General features: G+C 40.7%; 1 protein-coding gene across 1 annotated transcript; it reads left to right on the top strand.

The window, feature by feature from the left end:
* Positions 1-17,467: 17,467 nt before the first annotated feature.
* On the top strand, positions 17,468-17,865 carry LOC148038521 (uncharacterized). Its single transcript, XM_087675261.1, has 2 exons — positions 17,468-17,592; positions 17,781-17,865. The coding sequence occupies exons 1-2, from the start codon at positions 17,468-17,470 to the stop codon at positions 17,863-17,865; spliced, it is 210 nt and encodes a 69-aa protein (XP_087531387.1).
* The last annotated feature ends 1,488 nt before the right edge of the window (positions 17,866-19,353 follow it).

Genomic DNA, 19,353 nt, shown 5'->3' with positions numbered 1-19,353 from the left:
CTTCTATCTATATCATAAAGGAACCAAGTTTGACTTTGGCACATGGAAATTAGAGATCTAGGTATAGGAAGGAGAGATAAGGTGCAAACTTGGCAAAAAAAGAGGTATATCCCTACTCTAGAACCACAATGCTATGTGGAAAGTAGAGATCAATTGGCATTATGTGGAAAGTTTTTTGAATAAATGGAAATGGCGTTAGCAACTATTTTATGGTATTATGCCTTTCACTGATTATCCTTTTGATGAGGCATGATGTCCATTTGGAATTGGTATGTTTGAGAGAAAAAAACATACAAGTTAGTCTTTAAGAACTTATTCAATAAATTCACGTTTGATGTGGATGTAGAATGTTATTTGAAAGCCATCTTAGTATATACTCTAACTATAAAGAAAGCTATGTAGGATGTAAAAAGTGGTGAAAAACAATTATCATGCAATCACAATGTTATCTCCCACTCTTTTTGAACAAACCTTCTCTCAATTAATTATGAGCAACAATCAAGCATCTAAGTGTGCTAAATAGTAAAGCGTTAATAAACTTCTTGCCAATGTGGAAAATGATGTCACATCTTTTGGTTATGGTTGTTGTGGTTTTATAGAGATTTCTCTCTCAATGAATAGCTTGGCTCGTTGGATAGAATTATTGAATCCATCATTGATCCTTTGCAAGGGAGTTGAGGGACATGGTCTTGTCCTTGCGCTAGACTTTATGTGGGCATATATCAGTCAACGCAACAAATACCCTTTCTAAAAACAAGGAGTTGAAAATGCATTGCCAAGAAGATAGTTTTCAATACTATATCAAATCCTCCATCTCACAAGTGGCCCATCTAAGTATTAAGTCAAAAGTGGTGTTTCTAAGTATTTCATATAAGTTACTTTTACAATGAAAACACTATTGAAAAGAAGAATGCACCAACAATCACAAAATGTTGCATCGTTTCCAAGAAGATAGTTTGCAGTGTTGTATCAAACCCTCCATTTCACAACTATTGTTCCACGTACTTCATATAATTTGCTATCACAATGAAAAAAAATAGAGAACAACAATCCAAAATCAATCACAAAATGGGTAGTGTTAGTGAGGCTCTTTTCAATTTGTATCAGGCACAACATTTGCCTCAGAAGTTGCGTCTGAATCAAGGCGTGCTTGCATAGATACCCTCTTATGCTTTGGAGGAATTGGAAATGGTGTGATATCTTTGGGTTGTGGTTGTCGTGGTCTTTTGGAGAGCTGTCTCTCAATGAATGGCTTGGCACGTTGGATAGAATTACTAAATCCATCATTGATCCTTTGCAAGGGAGCTGAGGGATAGGGTATTTATCCTTGCAAGCTAGACTTGATTTGTTTCAAGGAGGCAAGCAAATGACTGCTCAAGCGCTCAAGATGAATTGCTAATTCAGGATCTTTCTCTATCATAAAGAGAACATCTTTAGTATATGTTTTGATACTTCAAATATAAGAAATCAAGGTGTATTCTATTGTAACTATATTTTACCTGCTAAAGCCATTGCTTCACAAAACTTTTCTTTGGCACCTTGCAATGCTTGGCCTGCAAATTGAGATAGATATGATATACATATATATCTAGAAAATAGCAAATACCATACATACGAAAGGTTTGATTGACTTACCATGTTCTTGTATGTCACTATAAGTGTCGTTTAGCGTATCTGCATCATTCTGTATAGGTGTAAGACTACTCTCAACAGTGTTGGTAGGTTGTTCCATATTCATACTTAGAGAAGATCCTATTTGATAAGAATTGATATTAGCATTGAATAAATGTATTCACAAAAGATGGCTCACAAAAATAAGTCCATGTACCTTCAAAATTCTTGTAATATATATCCATGCTCTTCGACACAATGGTGTCAAAATCAAAGCCTGACAATATTAGGACCTTAATTTGATGTTTGCATATATTTCCTCGCATGGCCCAATCACAGTTGCAACATGCCCACTCACAATGTGCATTGTGTATTGTATACCAGAGCTTTGCATTGCTCATGCTCTTAACCTTTGCAAGACTATGATCATCTCCAATAAATTTGACAAATTAATCTGGAATGCCTCTTGCACGCATAAGAGATGACAATACAATCTTTTGAACATTGAAGTTTTGTCTAAAGCCTGCCTCTTTCATAGCCTCTAGATACCAATAATATGGATGGCAAAATGTGAGGAGCTTGTGGATTAGCCAATCTGCTGTACGGCCATGAATATTGGGCCTTCCAATCAAGAATCGAGACTTCAACAATCCATGGTAAGATTCAATCGATCCATTTGTATCTTGGTTGGCATGTGGAAGTATTCGCGTCGCTCTAACCCACATTCCTATAATATAAAATAACTTATAATATCAATATTCGTGTGAATTCAAGAATAGATGAATTTATAAATTAGAAAGCCTTACCTAGTTTGGGAACCCAATTTTCCTTGAAGTATGTGAGGAAGTTTTTCTCACTAGCATAAGTTTCGAAGAATTGATCAATAAGAGATGTAGCATCCTCCTTTCTTTTGGCCTCGCTACTCAATCCTCTACACTTCATGTTCATAATGTGACCAAGGTCTCCAAACATATTGGCTCGTACTTGATGATCTGCAACTTTCTTTATCAAATTCTTCAACCAACATCTTCTAACATGCCATATACAAATATATATAGGAGATCCAAAAATAGCCCTACAATTTAACCAATGATTCATTGAGTGAGATTCAATTGTACATTGAAAATAAGCATTACAAATATTCCCATGCAATTTTCAGTTAATATAGTGAGAAGCATGCATACTGTATGGCATTAATTTCCGCTTGTGCATCGTCTACCATCCACGCACTTGCCTCCCAAGAAGAATTAAAATCCAATATGCGATTTCAAAATGCTTTTAGCCAAGTGATCAAGTAGGTAGTGTCCATTGAGGAGGCAATGATCCATGCTATTGGCACCCCATTTCTATGTGCATCAAATACAAGTATAGAATATAGAGAGAACTGCATTCAAACATGCACCAAATCAAACATAAAATAGGAGGGTGAAAACAAAGATGCATTAAAAAAACACTCTAAAAATACCTTGTATTTGCAAATATACAAGTGAAAAAGATATAAACTTCTTACCTTGTATTTATTGGTACCGAATGTAGCATCCATAGCAAGTATACCATCCTTTCCATACTTATTAAGCATATGTAGCTGCCACTCTGTTTGGATACCCAGGATGAAAGGTTGACCAATAGAAGCATTATACTGCTGGTAGATGAAAGTTCTACAATTGTTCTCTAGCACCCAATTATGCACACTGCATGCATCATCCTTATTGGACTTGAAGGTAAGGATTGATTCCATCTTTGATGCTATATTCAAAATATCCCGCATTGTCATAAATGCATCCCTTCCTAACTTTATATTCAAGTCTTGCATTGCATGTCTCTTCACGAATGCAATATGCTGTTGGAATACTTGTAGTGGGATAAACCCACTATGAAGCAAGTTTTTGACCCATGTTCTTTTCTCTTCAGATAACCAAGGTGCAACAAGCAACCTTGAATCAGACAAACCTTCACAATGTATCCCATGGCAAATATGGCCTTCCCAATCCACATGATTATGCTCCACATAATTTATTCGAGCTATATTTGGCCATAAATAGAGTCTATACACATAGAAATGACATCTACAACCCAATAAATGTTTGCCACCTTTAGCATTTGGTCACTTTTCATGAGCGGTCACTTGTGGTTTACTACGCAAGTCTTTTGGTCCAAAAGCACACCAAAAACTAGGCATATGAAGCAAATGATATCTATGAGAATCAGTTTGTACATATGAATAATCAAGCCTCTAGAAGTCAACAAGAACGTGACATTTGTATACATACCATATTTGCTCTATCCATGAGAATTCAGTGGGTTGTGCTAAGGTTCCTTGTTCCCGCCTCCGAGAAATTTGTCTCTTGAAGTTTGTGGGTGTGCTTTCTGAACTACTCTCCCCAGAAATGAAATCGCTCACCCGATCCCAGTAAATGTGTGCATATGCTTGAACATGGTATTGTCTTGTTGGATCTAATTTGATCATCCATGTTAGAGCCGATGCATTAAAAGGCCCCGAAGTTGGACATTGTATTTTAAAAGGTACATCCATATTTAGAGGTACTTTGAGAGCTGAACTGAAATGGAAGGAAAATGTATTGCAAAACACATTGCAGTCAATATCATTCCTTTTTTAAAAAAATTGTACATAAATTATAAATTCATTTTCAGTAATTGACCTATGTCTGTCCTGGTTTCGAGTCGAAGGTTGTCTGTGAAGAGCAGAGCATACGATGGCAACGGTTGCCATCATTGTACCACCAATAGCATGTGGCCGGGTAGTACTCAGGATGGAAGGGAGGACCGCTGCACGCAGATGTGCAACAATGTGCAGATCGATTGCTTCGTGCACGTAGGCTAGAGGGTCGTGGTCGGCAGCAAGGCTTCCCGAATAGTCGGCTATGGAAATATATCCTAGGTTCACCACAGACGAAGGATGTACACTGGAAAGGCAGCTTCGTAGGGCTATGCCGTCATGGTCGAAGCATATGTCATTAGCCGCAGCAGGCTGACCTTCATCCGCAGGATGAACATCAAAGAGGAAAATCCTATTTTTTGAGAGGAGGTCATAGGCAGCGAGGGTCACTAAAGGAGCCAGCAGCAACGGACCATCAAGATCCTTCCTCCCAGCCCTCCCCTCATTCACAAGATGAATCGCAACTGCAACAAGAAGCAGCCCAAGTTGAAGCAGCTGCTCACCATCAACAAGAACGTCTACTCCATGAACAAGAAGACGAACACGGCGCAGCAAATGCAGCAGCAACGCCGTGATCTACGCGGCTTCTGCAAACCAAAGAAGATATCAAAGGCATTAAGCGGAGCTATCGAAGCCACGGACAACAGCAAGTAGGCGGTTGTGGGACGGATAACCTTGAGGGCCCTGTGGGTATTAACTGCTCAGCCGGCGCTCGGATGTATGTGCTGGAAGATGAAATGCGAGGGGTGCGGCCGTGGGGGCACAGAGGAAAGATGAAAACATTTTTTCATCTTTCCTCAGCGGGCCCTGAGCGGGCGCTGATCAGCAGGGCCCCCCTTCCACGTCGATCAAAGAGGGGGGCCCATACTGATATTTATCCTCAGCCGACTACAAAGAAGTCTGACAGCTGAAGACGATTGATGAAAGCTACAGAAGATGGCATGAATGAGACGAAGATGCTGGGAGAAGACACAAACAATGAAGGATGACTACTCTGCAAGATGACCTAAAGAATGAAGTTGTTGTAATGGTGGCGGCTAAACGGGTCGGTGATGACTGCGACACGAAGAAGACAAAGAGGATGAAGGGCGCAACATAATGAAGACCGAAGGGCAGCGAAGTTCGGGAAGAAGGTTGTGATTGAAAGTGATGATGTCGAATACTGAAGGTGAGGGGCGAAAAAAGAGTTGATAACGGATTAATCGTCGCAGAAGAAGATGAAGGTGGAAGGTGACAAAGGTAAGCACTCTGAGACACCAATTCAGAGAACGATGAATGGAGTGTTGCTGTAATAAAGATGATGTCGACAAAGGAGGTAACAAAGACAAAGATGTGAGAACTACGGCAAAGACTGCAATAGGAAGTGGAAGGACGAAACAACAAAGAAGGAAGGGACCGTCAACGATTGGTAACCCGCAGAGGAAGTGCAACGGGGATGGACGAGTACGCTGAGAAGAAGAAGAGCTTGACGAAGCCTACAAAGGTGGATGAAATGAATGGTGAGAAGAAGTATAAGCAGAAGATCGTCTCCATCTAATACAAAGTCGACTCCTTCATAGCCAGCTTCTCCACCATAACCGTCGTCAATTCATCTTCAAGCTGGGAGGAATCGACAAACGTGAGATCAAAAAGATGCTGAGATGAACAAGAGGTCCCTTGATGACAAATGTGGCATACGACGAAATCTTTGATTTCCCTTCCAACCTTTTATTGATGGAAAACAAAGTCTATATTTTCTTTAACATGCCCATATTCAAGTGTTGAGTCTTTGAATATATAAAAAGAGAGAAAATTGAAGAACACTTCCATCTATATAATTGTAGTCTACCAAAGGATATTATTGAGATGCTTGTACGCTATGGGTTACATTTCTATGTACAAAAAGTATTGAGATAAACAATATATTCATTCACATTGTTAGATCGAACGAGAAACCTATTCATTATTTTACTCCATGTATTCATCTTGACTTGATAACTTAACATTATCTTTTGCTCCCATCTCGCTTAGCATCCCTGTGACGAGCGACTTCATGAACCCCTGCGCGAATCCCGTGCGACAACACGACATTCTTTGCTTGGAGTCCATCATCCGCAACTAGACTCAAGAGAATAAGAAAGTGGAAAAGATTTGAGATGGGAGAGTGTAGGAGAAGATGGCTAAATTGAGAATCAAGATAGAGGGAATTGAGCTAACTCTCTCCCTTGCAGCCTCTCGGGGGTAACTCTTCTCTCTCTCTCTCTCTCTCTCTCTCTCTCTCTCTCTCTCTCTCAAGCTCTCTCTCACAATCTCTTGGAGGGTATCCTTCTCTCTACCTCTCTCTCGCAGACTCTAAGGGTCTCCTTATGCTCTCTTGTGCCTCCCCATGCCTCATATTTACAATGAATTAGAGAAGAGGGGATAAGGGTGAGAACAAGAGTCCTTGGTAGAGCGACTCTTGGAAAACTCAGTGATTTGATGCTTAACTCATAAATCTGATGGTTGCATTGGCTCCAAAAGGGGGGTAAAAGTCCAAGACACTTGTTGGAAAGCTTTCAGATCACTCCTTCTTTCTCTCCATGTTCAAAGTGATGTCTACTGCTTGTAGACTGCGATTACGACTTGCACGATTTCGCCAATCACTCTCTTTATCATTTTTTCTTTTTATAAAATCTCCAAAACTAACTAAAACATCACTTATCTTTTCTTTTAAATGACATCCAGTTCTATCTTTTTAGGATAATATCTAAAATATTAAAAAAAAACCCTCCAAACTATACACATTAATACTAGTGATTAATATGGCTCATAAGTCTCATTCACATTGTAACTTCCGTGAAGGGTGCCTACGGTCCTCATCAATCCGAGAAAAATATCAGATTTTACAACTGTCGATTTTTAAAATATATTTTTAATTAAATAAAAATTATTAGATATTAACATTAGTTAGTTTTTACCTTAGTTGGTCTTTAGTTAGTAATCTTACTAACTTATTAACTGACTAACTAACTTTCGAACTAACCAACTAATTTTTATTGCGTGGAAATATTACAGCCTTGTCAACATTACATTGTAACCCTAAGAAATAAACTAGTCTTGTAAGAGCCTTTATACAAAGTATAGACCATGTTTCTTCCTTTAAGAAAGTGCCATGGAATACTAAGAAAACATGGAGATTAATCCTAGCCAAGTAATGCCCAAGTGGAACATCATTTAATGAACTAACACTAACTCTGAACCCTCTGCCACATCTGAAGAAGTTATCAGAATTTGCAATCTCTAATTGAAAAAAAGACAAATACCAAATTAAGCGCACACTCTAAATTCTCATCCAATTTCACAAAATCAAAGATAATATTACCACTTGTTTTCCTCATGCTCAAGTTCAGTTAGATTCCATAGATTAATTGATGATGATGTCTCATTGGTGTCTTTTAATTCTTTAACATGCTCCAACTATTTCCTACCAAAAGTAGAAAAATCCAAGTCAACCCTAAATATGATCAAACTCCCTATCAATAATCCCTAGCTCTTTCTCAGTATCTCTTGTTTTGTTGAAACAAAGAGAAAGTGTGTCCCTTGCATCAATAAACTTGTCAACTGTAATTTTTATATCTAGTTTAACTAACTCTTTATTGGATTCATTCTTGACATCAACTATGCCATTTGCAACATTGGAAGTCTCTACAATGATTACTAAACAATAATACTCTCTAAGATTAAAGAGCCTTTGAATGTTTGACAATAGTATGTATATCCTTGTCCTTGATGGGAAAAGGTGGTAGAGAAGGTATAGTATAATAAGAATGGGAGTCATACACAATATCTATATTTGCATGGATTTCTTCAATAATGGTCTCAAATATGAATTGAGCAACATTAAGATTGTTAGCAATAGATGCTTCATACTAAGGGTATACACGTTCCTTTGTATCCTTATCATCTATCGCCTTATCTAGTAGGTGAAAGGTAGAAGACTTCACTAACTCCAATCATTGTTCGTTAGCCTTTACAAGATATTTAACAAGACTATACATAATAAATGCAACAAATTTTGATATTATCTTGCATTCCCTAGAATGAGAAGAAAAAAATACATATGTTTTATAAAACTTTTCAAGATGAGTTCTGCACTTCCTTGTGAACAAGGACTTCTCTAACTAAGGTTTCAACAGGTATATGAACATATTCCTTTGTATCCTTTTCAACCACAAGCAATGCTAGACTTTCAAACCCAACAAGGTTCTCCACACAATTTTTTTGGAAAACTTCAACACATGATCAAGATTCCAATCAAGGTTGAAAAGATCTTTTGCAATTGCATAATAAAAAACTCCATGCCATTCTGAAGAAGAAATTCCAAGAGTCTTTTTGAGGTATTAACCTCTATGACTTCAGACAGACCAAGAACTCTCAAATTTGACTTATGTTTGCTTGCCGATTTCTTAGGCATTCCCATACTTGTTGCTAAGCATGAAGAAGAAGTAGAAGAAAACTTAGGAGCCAAAGATGCTAGAGCACTAACTAAATCCCTTGACCCTATAAAAAACCTTCTTCTTTTCCTCTTCTGTGTTTGAAAAATTGGGGAATCTTGAAAGCTTACGGAATTTGGCATGTCAAGTCAGAGTGAAGATATGATGCAAATAGAAAAATCCACACCAAATTAGAATTCCCTTCTCACTTGCTATCTTGAGAGCAAGAGAAAGGGTGATCCAAGTAGTAGTTGAAATAAAGATACAGTATGAAGAGCCAAAATGAAGATCCACACAAAGTCGTTATTGCACTATTAAATAATAGGAAATGAAAATGGGAAAAAGTAGAAAAGGAGCATTGAGAGTGAGACCCAAAAATAATGGAAAAAGAGATATAAATTTTATTTAAAAAAACATACAATGGATTTTCCATGGCTTTTATGGATGACCTAGTGGACTTCACATGTAGCAGGTGGAGATGGACACTTGGCTAACACAGGGTGCATGGCAAACATGTGGTGGAGGCAAATTGCATGGGATAGACAAGGAAGATAGCTTGCATGCTTGACACTTGGATGACATATGTAATGAAAGCTGACCATTAGAAATCCTAGAAAATTAGGCCATGCCACATATCTTAAGAGACCCCCCCATATATAAGACATGGCCTACCTTTCATGGACAATTTTCACTCTTCACACAATGGCATGAATGACACTCTCGCGTTTCCCTCCCTCTTTGAGCTCACATCTATCTTGTCCCCTCCTTTCTTATGTAATCTCTTCTTTTAATATGGTGTGCATTCTCTAATTCACTCACTTGTAATTCTGCTCTTTACATCATATCCTCAACTACAAGAATTCATTGTCCTCATCATTGTTCCATGATATAGCATGATAACAAGGTGTTGCAAATCTGATTTTAATACCATCATCCCGTATCTTTCTAGCCAAAGATATGGCATGAGTGTCTTCTTCCATGGCTATCAGTTTTTGCATATTGCATCATATCTTCCGTATAATGTTAAGGACTAGTATCATATCACTTTTTAACCTATATTTCTCTATCAAGCTAATGGCAAGGACAAAGTAGGTAGCAAGGAAATTTTATATAGATAGGAAGAGAAATGGAGAGGTTCTAGAGGTTGCTCTAGTAGAGGTTCTAGAGGTGTTATCACTGAGATCTCTCTTACACCTAGTTTTGTTCAATCTCCAACTATATAATTAAAGCAATCTACTGTTGCAAAGTCCCTATCACCCCCACATAAACCCCCTTTATTAAAGTTAATATAAAAAATATTAACCTTTCCCCCCACAATGTCGTCACCAAACAGGTGGCAGGGGAGGGAAAGGAGGATGACAATGACGCCCATGCCAAGGGGAGGAAGAGATGGCAGATGATGGGAGATGACATCGACATGAGGAAGAAGGACATGACGACGTCAAAGAGGGAGTCCTCAATGACACTGGCAAAGCAGGAGTGGAAGAGGAACTTGATGATGACGATGATAGAGGGGGGAAAGCCACATGGCCAAGCACCCCCCTTGGCCACCTCACCCAATCCCCCCACCACTATGCTATAACAAGTGGTGGATGGGGGAGACCACCACTACTCCATGCCCCCCCAATAATACACCCCAAAACCCTTATAAACCCCCCCCCCCTCCTTAAGTGAAGGAATACCACTTCTCCCCCCTTGCCATTGAGAGAGAGAGAGAGAGAGAGAGAGAGAGAGAGAGAGAGAGAGAGAGAGAGAGAGATGAACAGGATGCTGCCACGGCACAAAGAGAACCTCGAACCAGTCAAGAGAGGCTACAAATACATTTTCTGGCCATAAAAATCTGCAAGAAGCCTTTCTTCTTCACCAAGAACCATGCCTCAAAACACACAGAATCTAGCACACAAGAAACATGACCATCATCTTCATCCTCACTCTCTCCTTCATCCATGGAAGAGATAAAGCAAGAAAGCACAAGAAAGAAAAGAGAGCAAGAGTTGTGCCAATGCAAGAGAGAAAAGAAGATATGTGCAAGAAGCTAGATAAAGGAGAGTAAGAGAAGTTGTAACTCCCCAAAACCACCTTTTCCCACAAATTGCACAGCTCTTCATTTCCACCCTTTCATTTCTTTGAGACTTTTGTTTTACACGGTTACTTACACCTTACAAGAAGATTCCTTTATTTTCACTTCTCATTTTTCTAAATTTGGAGAAGAAACACACATATACTTCAAGGTCATGACTTTATAATATCTACTCATACCTTTTACAATTGTAACTTGACATTTTACAATGAAGTTACAAGGTTAAATTATCAAACTACATAAGATTTTCCGATGAAGATCATACTTGTGTGCTTAAATTTGCACAATTTTAGGGGGTTATTGGGAGAGAAAGGGAGAGGAGAGAGGAGAGGAGAAGAAGAAGAAGAAGAGGGAGAGAGAGGAGAAGAAGAAGAGAAGAAGAAGAAGAAGAAAAGGGAGAGAGAGAGAGAGAGAGAGAGAGAGAGAACTCTTTGAAGGATCCCACTCCTCTTCCACTCCGTATAGGGTGACCACATGCGATTACCCTTAGCCTCATCTCTCTGAGTTTATCTCCCCCCTTTTTTTTCCCAATAGAAGAGAGTCGCCTTGACATGCTATTCTCTCCGAGAAGAGAGAGGAAGAGAGAGATTTATAGGCTGAAGGTATGGCTCCCAAACGAAGAGAGACATGCACAAACGGCAATCGCATATCAAAGAATGGAGCCACCGGTCATGGCGTTACCGTTAATGCAAATACAATGTTGGGTAAGGATAATTCATCTTTGAATACCCAGGTATTAATTTCCATCTTCTCTATTTGTGAGTCATAGGTTATATCTCTTCATTATATGCATGAATTCATGTAAGGTAGTAGCTTTAATTTACTCCTATTGTTATGATTTGGCATTTTGATTGTTTCTTTTAATCCAACTTAGTTGCATACGACTTATTTGATATTAGGGAAACTATAAGGAAGAATTAGTCAAGGGATACAAGTCTCATAATTGCTAAAAATATATATCATTAAGAATTGTGAATAGGAAAGTCCGAGTTTAAATATTGGATACTTCAAAAGAACTTAGTCTAAGAGCCCAAATATCAAGAAACCCTAGATTCTATCTCAATGCAAGGCCTATTAGAGTCTAGTTTACCTGAGATTATCTAGCACTTATCTTATCGAGTGCTTATACATTATGCCTATAACATGTTTGATATATGGGAATAAGTTCATGTTGCTTCATGGCTTTTGACTAAGGGCTAGTACAAGAAATTAATCATAAGGATTGAAATTGAGATGTCTTAAGATACGTCTCTTAATTACAACTTCCACCAATCCAATTTAGGATTGGATTATCGATCAATGTAAGTGATCTTACATTGCACACAATGTTTCAACCCTTAACCTATGCCTTAGCCAAGGGAAAGAAGTGTTAAGAAACATTTTGCATAGTTCGCTTTTTGATCCCAAGGGGGAGAGAAAATGTGCAAAGGAAATATTATCGCATCTATTCTTGCAATGTTTGGAAAGAAATACCATTGTTCTGTTGGTTAATCGAACAACACGGTAAATGCTTTTACAATCAACTAATTGTTGGGTTGTGGTTTGGATGATTATTCCAAGTACTTGTGTTTGCTGGTAAATGCATGGCAAGGATCAATGATGACAAGTTGCCATGGGGAATAAAGGAATGTTTTCTTGGAAGATGATATTAGGCCAATTGCCTTGATTGTGCTTGATTCTTAATTGGATTAATTAAGGAATGATATTTTTTGTGGATGGATCATCTCCAAGGTCACATTGCACTTCAACCCGAGAGGGCACTACTCGATTCTCATGGGATGAAGGTCGAGTGGTGAAAAGGCCAACCACGGAAGTTTTGTCTCACTCCCAGGTCGCCTAGGGTCAGTGGAGCTTTGGACACCCTTTCTTAGTCTGGAATGGAGTTGAAGATTACCGTGAGCCCAATGTCTAGGGCATTGGAAGATCCTATTCTAGATACTCGATGGAAATTATGATGCCATGCGATTTGGACTGAGTACTTCTGTTGGATAGAAGGGATGTATAATTCTCTTTTATGGGTAGGAGACACAGATTAACTGGAAAATAAGTTAAGGAACTTATTTGTGAAAAGGATTGCTTGCTCTATGTTTGTGTTTATGCTATAAATTATGGAAACGAACCCTGTTTCCTAAAAGGCTTAGTTAAGGAAGCTATTTTTAAATGTCACAAATAAATATGATAGGACGACCTAATTAGAAAACTAAAGCTATCAAGGGAAGCGGATGTGGGCAAAACCCCAACGGGTCTGTCCTGCGATAGGGTGGTCCTAGATAATTGGGAGGTTTCTCACAAGGTTTTACCGTTCGAACTTTAGGCATCGTAAGGTTAGAACCCGATTCATGCCATTTTAGGGGACCAGAATGGGACTATGCCCTATGGATAGAGAGGTTAAGCAGTGCATCCCTCTTGTTTCCCATTCTCTTTGAACCAAGTGTGGTATGGATTTGGTTCGGATTGGGTATCACTGCAAAAAGTATGGTGTCCAAAATTTGACGCTAGAATGCTGTCAAGAGACCTTGACCCCTAGGAACCTAGATTTCAGGTCAATCCTAGTGGGTTTGTCAGCCTGAATGTTCCGTTGCGAGGCGGACTCAGGAAACCCCAGGCGACAAACCTCGGAACATTCCATGGGAGTGCTGGGCGGCGACACTTAGATTCGTTTCTCGATCGGCCGCTAAAATGTGCTTGGGTGGGCATGTTACAATTAGTATCAGAGTGAAACTTCATAATGTTGCATGATTGATTAATGTATGGTTTGTAGGCATATCCTAAACAGAATAACCTAAGTGGTATGACTTGACTGTCAGGCATCGTCTACACCCATGAATATTGACATGCAAGAGAAGAGACTCCTTCTCAAGCAGATTAAGCCACTCGAGTTTGGTGGAGAAGGGATAGTCAACTGTGGGAGCTTTCGCTCAACCGCCAACACCCACGGACCACTTATTGTTTCAAGCGTTCCAAGTGAGCTCTAATGGCTATCTCTCACCTAGCCGACGCACCGTCGATCCTATGGGTGTAGTGAGCTTACCTTAGCGTTGATATGAGTTGCCTCCTCTCTTCCACACATTGGTAGCTCCATGATTCTAGATGATAGCTCAAGTATCCTCAAGCCTCCTCCACCTCCAAGCTCCATCCTCCATAGCCACGCACGCAAGATGAGAGAGAAGGGGAGAGAAGGGGAGAGAAGAAGAAGAAGAGGAGATGATGAAGAGCTTCACCCTCTTGATCCCTCACTCTCCCACACACTCACTCCCTCACACTCTCACACTCCCTCTCTCAAGAGCACACACAAGCAAGAAGGTGAGAAGGAGAGAAGAAGAAGAAGACTTCTTTTGCCACACAACCCTAAAATCCCATGGGCACCCATCCCTTTTTTACATGACTGGCCATTGTGGCAATGTCCTTTTTCCATTTTCCTCTTTTAGCCGTGTGCCTCTAGCCTACACCCGTCTAATATTTTACAATGGGCACAGGAGGGAGCCTGTCGCTCTTTTACAAAGATTTTTCGAGTTTTTGGAGGCGCCTTTTCTTTTATGGTTGCGCTTTTTTCCCCGGTTCATCTTTAGGGGCCGCTTGTGTGTCTTCGCTCTTTTTGTTCATCTTCCTTTACTTTTTCTCCATTTTTTGCCATCTTGGCTTGGGGTTAACATTACCCCCCTCCTAGATGGGTGCCAGTCCCATGGCACTTTTGGCATGGGTGTAAGGTTAAGGGCCACATGTAGACTCAAGGGTTTGTGGAAGCTCAAGAACAATGGTCGTTGGAGTAGCTCAGTGGATTGCGTGGGTGAACGAGGGAAGTTGGTGGTTGGGCGAAAGTGGTGTTCCTGAAGAAGAAGGTGTGGTGCTCTATCTAGGGGGAGTGGGTCTAACCGCAGGCGAACCCGGGTGATGTCCCACACTTGAGGACCCCAATTGTGCCAAGGGGGAGGGGTGCTAGTGGCTTAGGGTGATAGGTCAAACCATAGGGGAGTGTTACTTCCTTAGGTGTGTCATGTCATTGATGTGCCCTAAGCGTGACGTGGGGGATCAAAAAGGGCTAGGGGGTTAGGAGTGGAGCTAGCCGACCGAAGTCACTGGACATGCCTAACTTAAGGACCCCTAGGTGCAGTTTTTTTTTTTTTTTGGCCACACATTGCAGGATAGTATTACATGAGGAGCAGGATAGCCAAGGCTAGTCTCATCGTTAGAATGTGGGGGGAGGGCGGGTGGATGGATTTGCATAAAAATTGATGGCTCTGCATGTACCATTTCAGGTTCATGCAGACATGGAGAGAGGTGGTGGATAGGAAGGGGTGGTTGCACCTAGTGAATTGGCTGTCGCTCATATCCTCTACGAGCGCTAGGCAAAATGAAGATAGAAGGCTAGCCCGCATCATTAAGCAGGTCTTGGCGCAACTATCGATAGCGTTAGGATCAAAAAAGAGGGGAGGCAAGCTGCTTTTTTGCAATGCCGAATCTTGCTCCAGTAGGAGTTTAAGGAGCCTAAGGTAATTACAGGTGGTTATGAATGCGGGATCTGGGTAGGAGGAGAACTCTGCAAGAAAACACATCATGGAGGCGGGCAAGCTTCCTAGATCAAAAAGTAGAGCATTTTCAAAGGAAGTGACGTTGGCATTGTAGATAACGGGGAAGTCGTGCCTCCCATGGAGCGTGGCGACAAAATCCACACCTACCCTATGGGGATACGCCATAAACGTGGGGTCGTTCTGCTCGTGGGGTAGGGTGTTACAAAAAGCCATCCAGGCGAGCATGTTGGTATTACATATTCGCCTTCTCCAGAGGGGTTGGCAGTCGTAGCCCCTCACCATGTGTGGCACCTCGTATATCTTGTCTTGCCAGAATTCAGCCTCTTCCGTGCCCCACAAGGTGGGGGTTCTTGCCCTGTCCTCCAACCATCTTTGGCCTAGTCAACTGCCAGCCGCTATCACTTCCTCCATCGCCTTGATCGGTAGGACCCTTCCTCCAGCCACTGTCATATTGCTGCGCATTCGAGGTGTGAAAACCACCCAAAAGTTGTGTGTGTGATTTGTTACTTTGTACATACTTAGTCGTTGTGTTTACATTTTGTTTCTCTGCGCGTGCGAGTATAGAGGAGAGAAGTTTGGAAGCATTGTGAAAGCAGAGATTGTGTTTGATGGCTTATCAAGTTCGGATGTTGTCTCGTGGACTGCAGTGCTCACCACTTATGTAGAGCTAGACCAGGGGGGGAGAAGGCACTTCAGTTTTACAGACATATGTGGTCGGGCTTCAAGCATGTGGCATTCTAACACAGAAGAATAAATCCATGGTTGAGACAGGACAGTTGAGCAAAGCAATAGCACTGATCATAGGGCAAGCATTGCATTCGGATGCACAAAGTAAAGGTTGAGCATAGACGACCTCATGCCATTGCTTGGGAGGGTGTGATAGAGGCAGCAGAATATCAGCTTGGTGCTAATTTAATAGATACTCCAAAGTTCAAATGGGGGAACTTGGAGGATGAAGATATCATAGAAAATGTTTTACCTGGAGTTCAACTAGAAAAGCATGTGGAGAATTCCTTTGATAGCATGCTTATTGGTAGTGAAGATTCTACTATACTTTTAGGAGGAGGAAAACTGAGCTCTACAAAGGAGTTGAATGGATTAAAATGTGAGGATACCAGAAAACCATTCTTGGATTATGACCACATATGTGATATCAACACTCCTTGTGGATCCCAGCTCCAGCAAGATGTCCACAACAACTTTCAAGAGTAGATGATCAAGGATTCAAGAGTACTAGAAGACTTGAAGCATACTTGGAGCTGGAGTTTGGACTAGAGCATCTTGGGAGTTTGATTGTGATCTCAAGAACTTACTGGAGAAGGGAGGTCAATTATTATTAAAGCTCAATCAATAGTAAAGGGTCTACGAGAGATAGCTGAGGCTATTAGAGAAACTGGTGGGGAAGAGGCTGTTGCTTTGAGGATTGCAGAATAGTATCTTCAGGCTTTTAGCAGCATTGGTAAACAAGGAACAACCATGCTTTTGCCACAAGCAATGCTTCTGATCCATCTAGCATGGTGGCGCAGGCTTTGTCGATATAAAAAAGTGTGATTAATGTTGAATTTGGCCCGCTTTCCTGAGGAAAAAAGGGGCTTTTCTGGAAAAAGGGGGACCTTACAGGCAGAACAGGAAGCTGAAGAAGGAGAAAGCGAAGGACGAGAGCTTTGAGGTCGAAGATGGAAAAACAAAAGCTAATAATGATTGATAGGGTGGAAAACGGAAGGGATCGACTGTTGTCAAGCGAGGGAGGGCCTATGAGTACTGGGAGCGACGCATAGATCAGCCTGCTGTTTGATATGAAGTTTCTCTAAACCGCAATGGAACTACAGGCCATTCTTATCGGGAAGTATATTTGCGGGAAGCAATCTGGATGGAGGACAGGAAACGGTGCGAATTGAACGGAGGGAAGGATTGTTTCTCTGAGTCGACGGGGACTGGGGAAGATCGGCACACTCAACAGCATTTGGGACCTTGAACAAGACTCTTGATATATCCGTGAAGCTACTGCACGAAAAGAAAGGCGCATATTCGATGATCCAGGACGGAAGAAGGCTAACGACGCGGAAGAAGAGGAATGGAAGGAAGCAACCAGAAAGCCAAGCGGCCCAGCTCCAGAAGTATGACTGATGTAGATTTTGAAGAACTCCAGGGGTTTATGGACCTGGGTTTCAACTTTAGCCAAGACGATATCACTCCACGAATTGTCAGCATGTTTCCTGCATTGAGACATCAGCGTGGAGAGGAGTAATTTCCAGTGGAAAGCTCAGATTTCACACTTTCAAGAACCAAAGCAGTTCGAACTGAGGCATGATTAATACAAAAGCTTAGACGTCTCCACTCAGATTTCACACTTTCAAGAACTAGAGCAGTTTGAACTGAGGCATGATTAATACAAAAGCCTAGATGTCCCCTACTTAGCTGGCGAATCTCAGCCCAGTTGATGGCTCTATAGACATGAAAGAACAGACAAGATTTTGGGCCCGAGCTGTGATATGTATTGTACACCAAGAATGTTAGCACAAGTCAAGACGACCAAGTTGAGTTAAAGATACACCCTAGAGTTGTGGAAATTTCTCATGATACACCCGTTGTGCAAGAAGATGTTTTTGGACCTGTCCTGTATGTGTTCAAATTCCAGACTTTGGAAGAGGCACCAGCAATGAATAACTCTGTACCACAAGGCTTGAGGAGTTCAATTTTTACTCGTAATCATGAGGCCATATTTAGATGAATGGGGCCAACTAGTAGTGATTGTGGAATTGTGAATGTCAATATTCTAACAAGTGGAGCAGAAATTGGTGATGCATTTGGGGTTGGAAAAAGGCAGCTAACTACTATTTGAAGGCTCTAAGCCCCTACTGTAATTGCAGTATACTATCCAGAAGGCCATATGTTAAGAAGTTATGTCACATGCTTGCAAGTAGTTTATGGAAACAGGACTTTACCATGGCTCCTTGATGCATCTCTTTAAACTAGATGTGAACATCCCACTAGTTCCCTTCACCATTTTCAACCTTTTCTGCAGCATGGCCAGCTATAACAGTTATAATCAGAAGCTTGATTATGTTTAGAAAGTCGTCATTTTCAAGAGTCAAATTGTCATGATTTGAAGAGTTATTCTCAGTTTTCATGCTGCTTATGAGAGGGTGGAACAGATTTGTCAACTGTTGCAATCACATATAGATGATGCAAAGCAGGCAGAAAATGTTGTCAATTGTGTGCATTTGAAATCTTGCTTCTCATAAGCTTGGACTCTAATAAGAGCTTGTATACATGGCACGGATCAATTGCATAGATCACATGTGGTTTGTTATGATGTTTCTCTATGCTCAGAGATAACTTGGCAGTAATACAATTGTTACTTGGCATCATATTTGTCTTGATTATTTGCTTCGATTGATCTTCTGTCTTGGAATTTCTCAAGAACCTCTGTGGTTGCGACATTGCTTTCGAAAACCCTTCGACATCTTTGGTGAACCCGACGTGAAAGCGTCGCAGAAATTTCAGGATGGGAGATACTTCAGCCTCTATTTCAGCCTCTTCTACAATTCCGGCTGCGTCTTCTACTTCAGCTCCATCAATGACTGCTGCGTCAAGTACTTCAATAGAGGATCTAAAGCAGATTTTGCAGAATATGTCCATGTATATGCAACTCCAAAATCAACAGACACAATTGTATATGCAGCAGCAGCAACAATTGCATCAACAATAGTTGTCTCAGCAAAGGCAACTCTATTCGGAGCAGGAGAATGCAAACAACACGACTAAGGCTATTGAAGCAGTTGAGAATGAGAAGAAGCTATTTGACGGCCGTAATATTTCAGCATATTTGAAGACATATGAGATCAAGATGGGTTGGAGTTCCAACTGGACTTATGAGTAAGTATTTCCTTCGTCTTGTCACACCCGCTTTGAGGACAAAAGTGAATGATCTTTTTATTTAAAATACACATTGGCAAGATTTTAAGAAGGCCTTGAAAGAAGAATATTTCCTTGAGAACTTTG

Source organism: Lygodium microphyllum, chromosome 3 (assembly GCF_053477565.2).
Source record: "Lygodium microphyllum isolate KBCC chromosome 3, Lygodium_microphyllum_v1.1.10, whole genome shotgun sequence".
Lineage (NCBI taxonomy): Eukaryota > Viridiplantae > Streptophyta > Polypodiopsida > Schizaeales > Lygodiaceae > Lygodium > Lygodium microphyllum.
Note: the sequence above shows the minus strand (reverse complement) of the source record. Positions and strands in the feature narration are given on the sequence as shown.

Excerpts from the sequence above, each read along its gene's own strand:
- LOC148038521 (XM_087675261.1), top strand. The coding sequence starts at position 17,468 with ATGACTGATGTAGATTTTGAAGAACTCCAGGGGTTTATGGACCTGGGT. Across the intron at positions 17,593-17,780 it reads AGACATCAGCGTGGAGAGGA|CCCAGTTGATGGCTCTATAG; the intron begins GTAATTTCCAGT and ends GGCGAATCTCAG.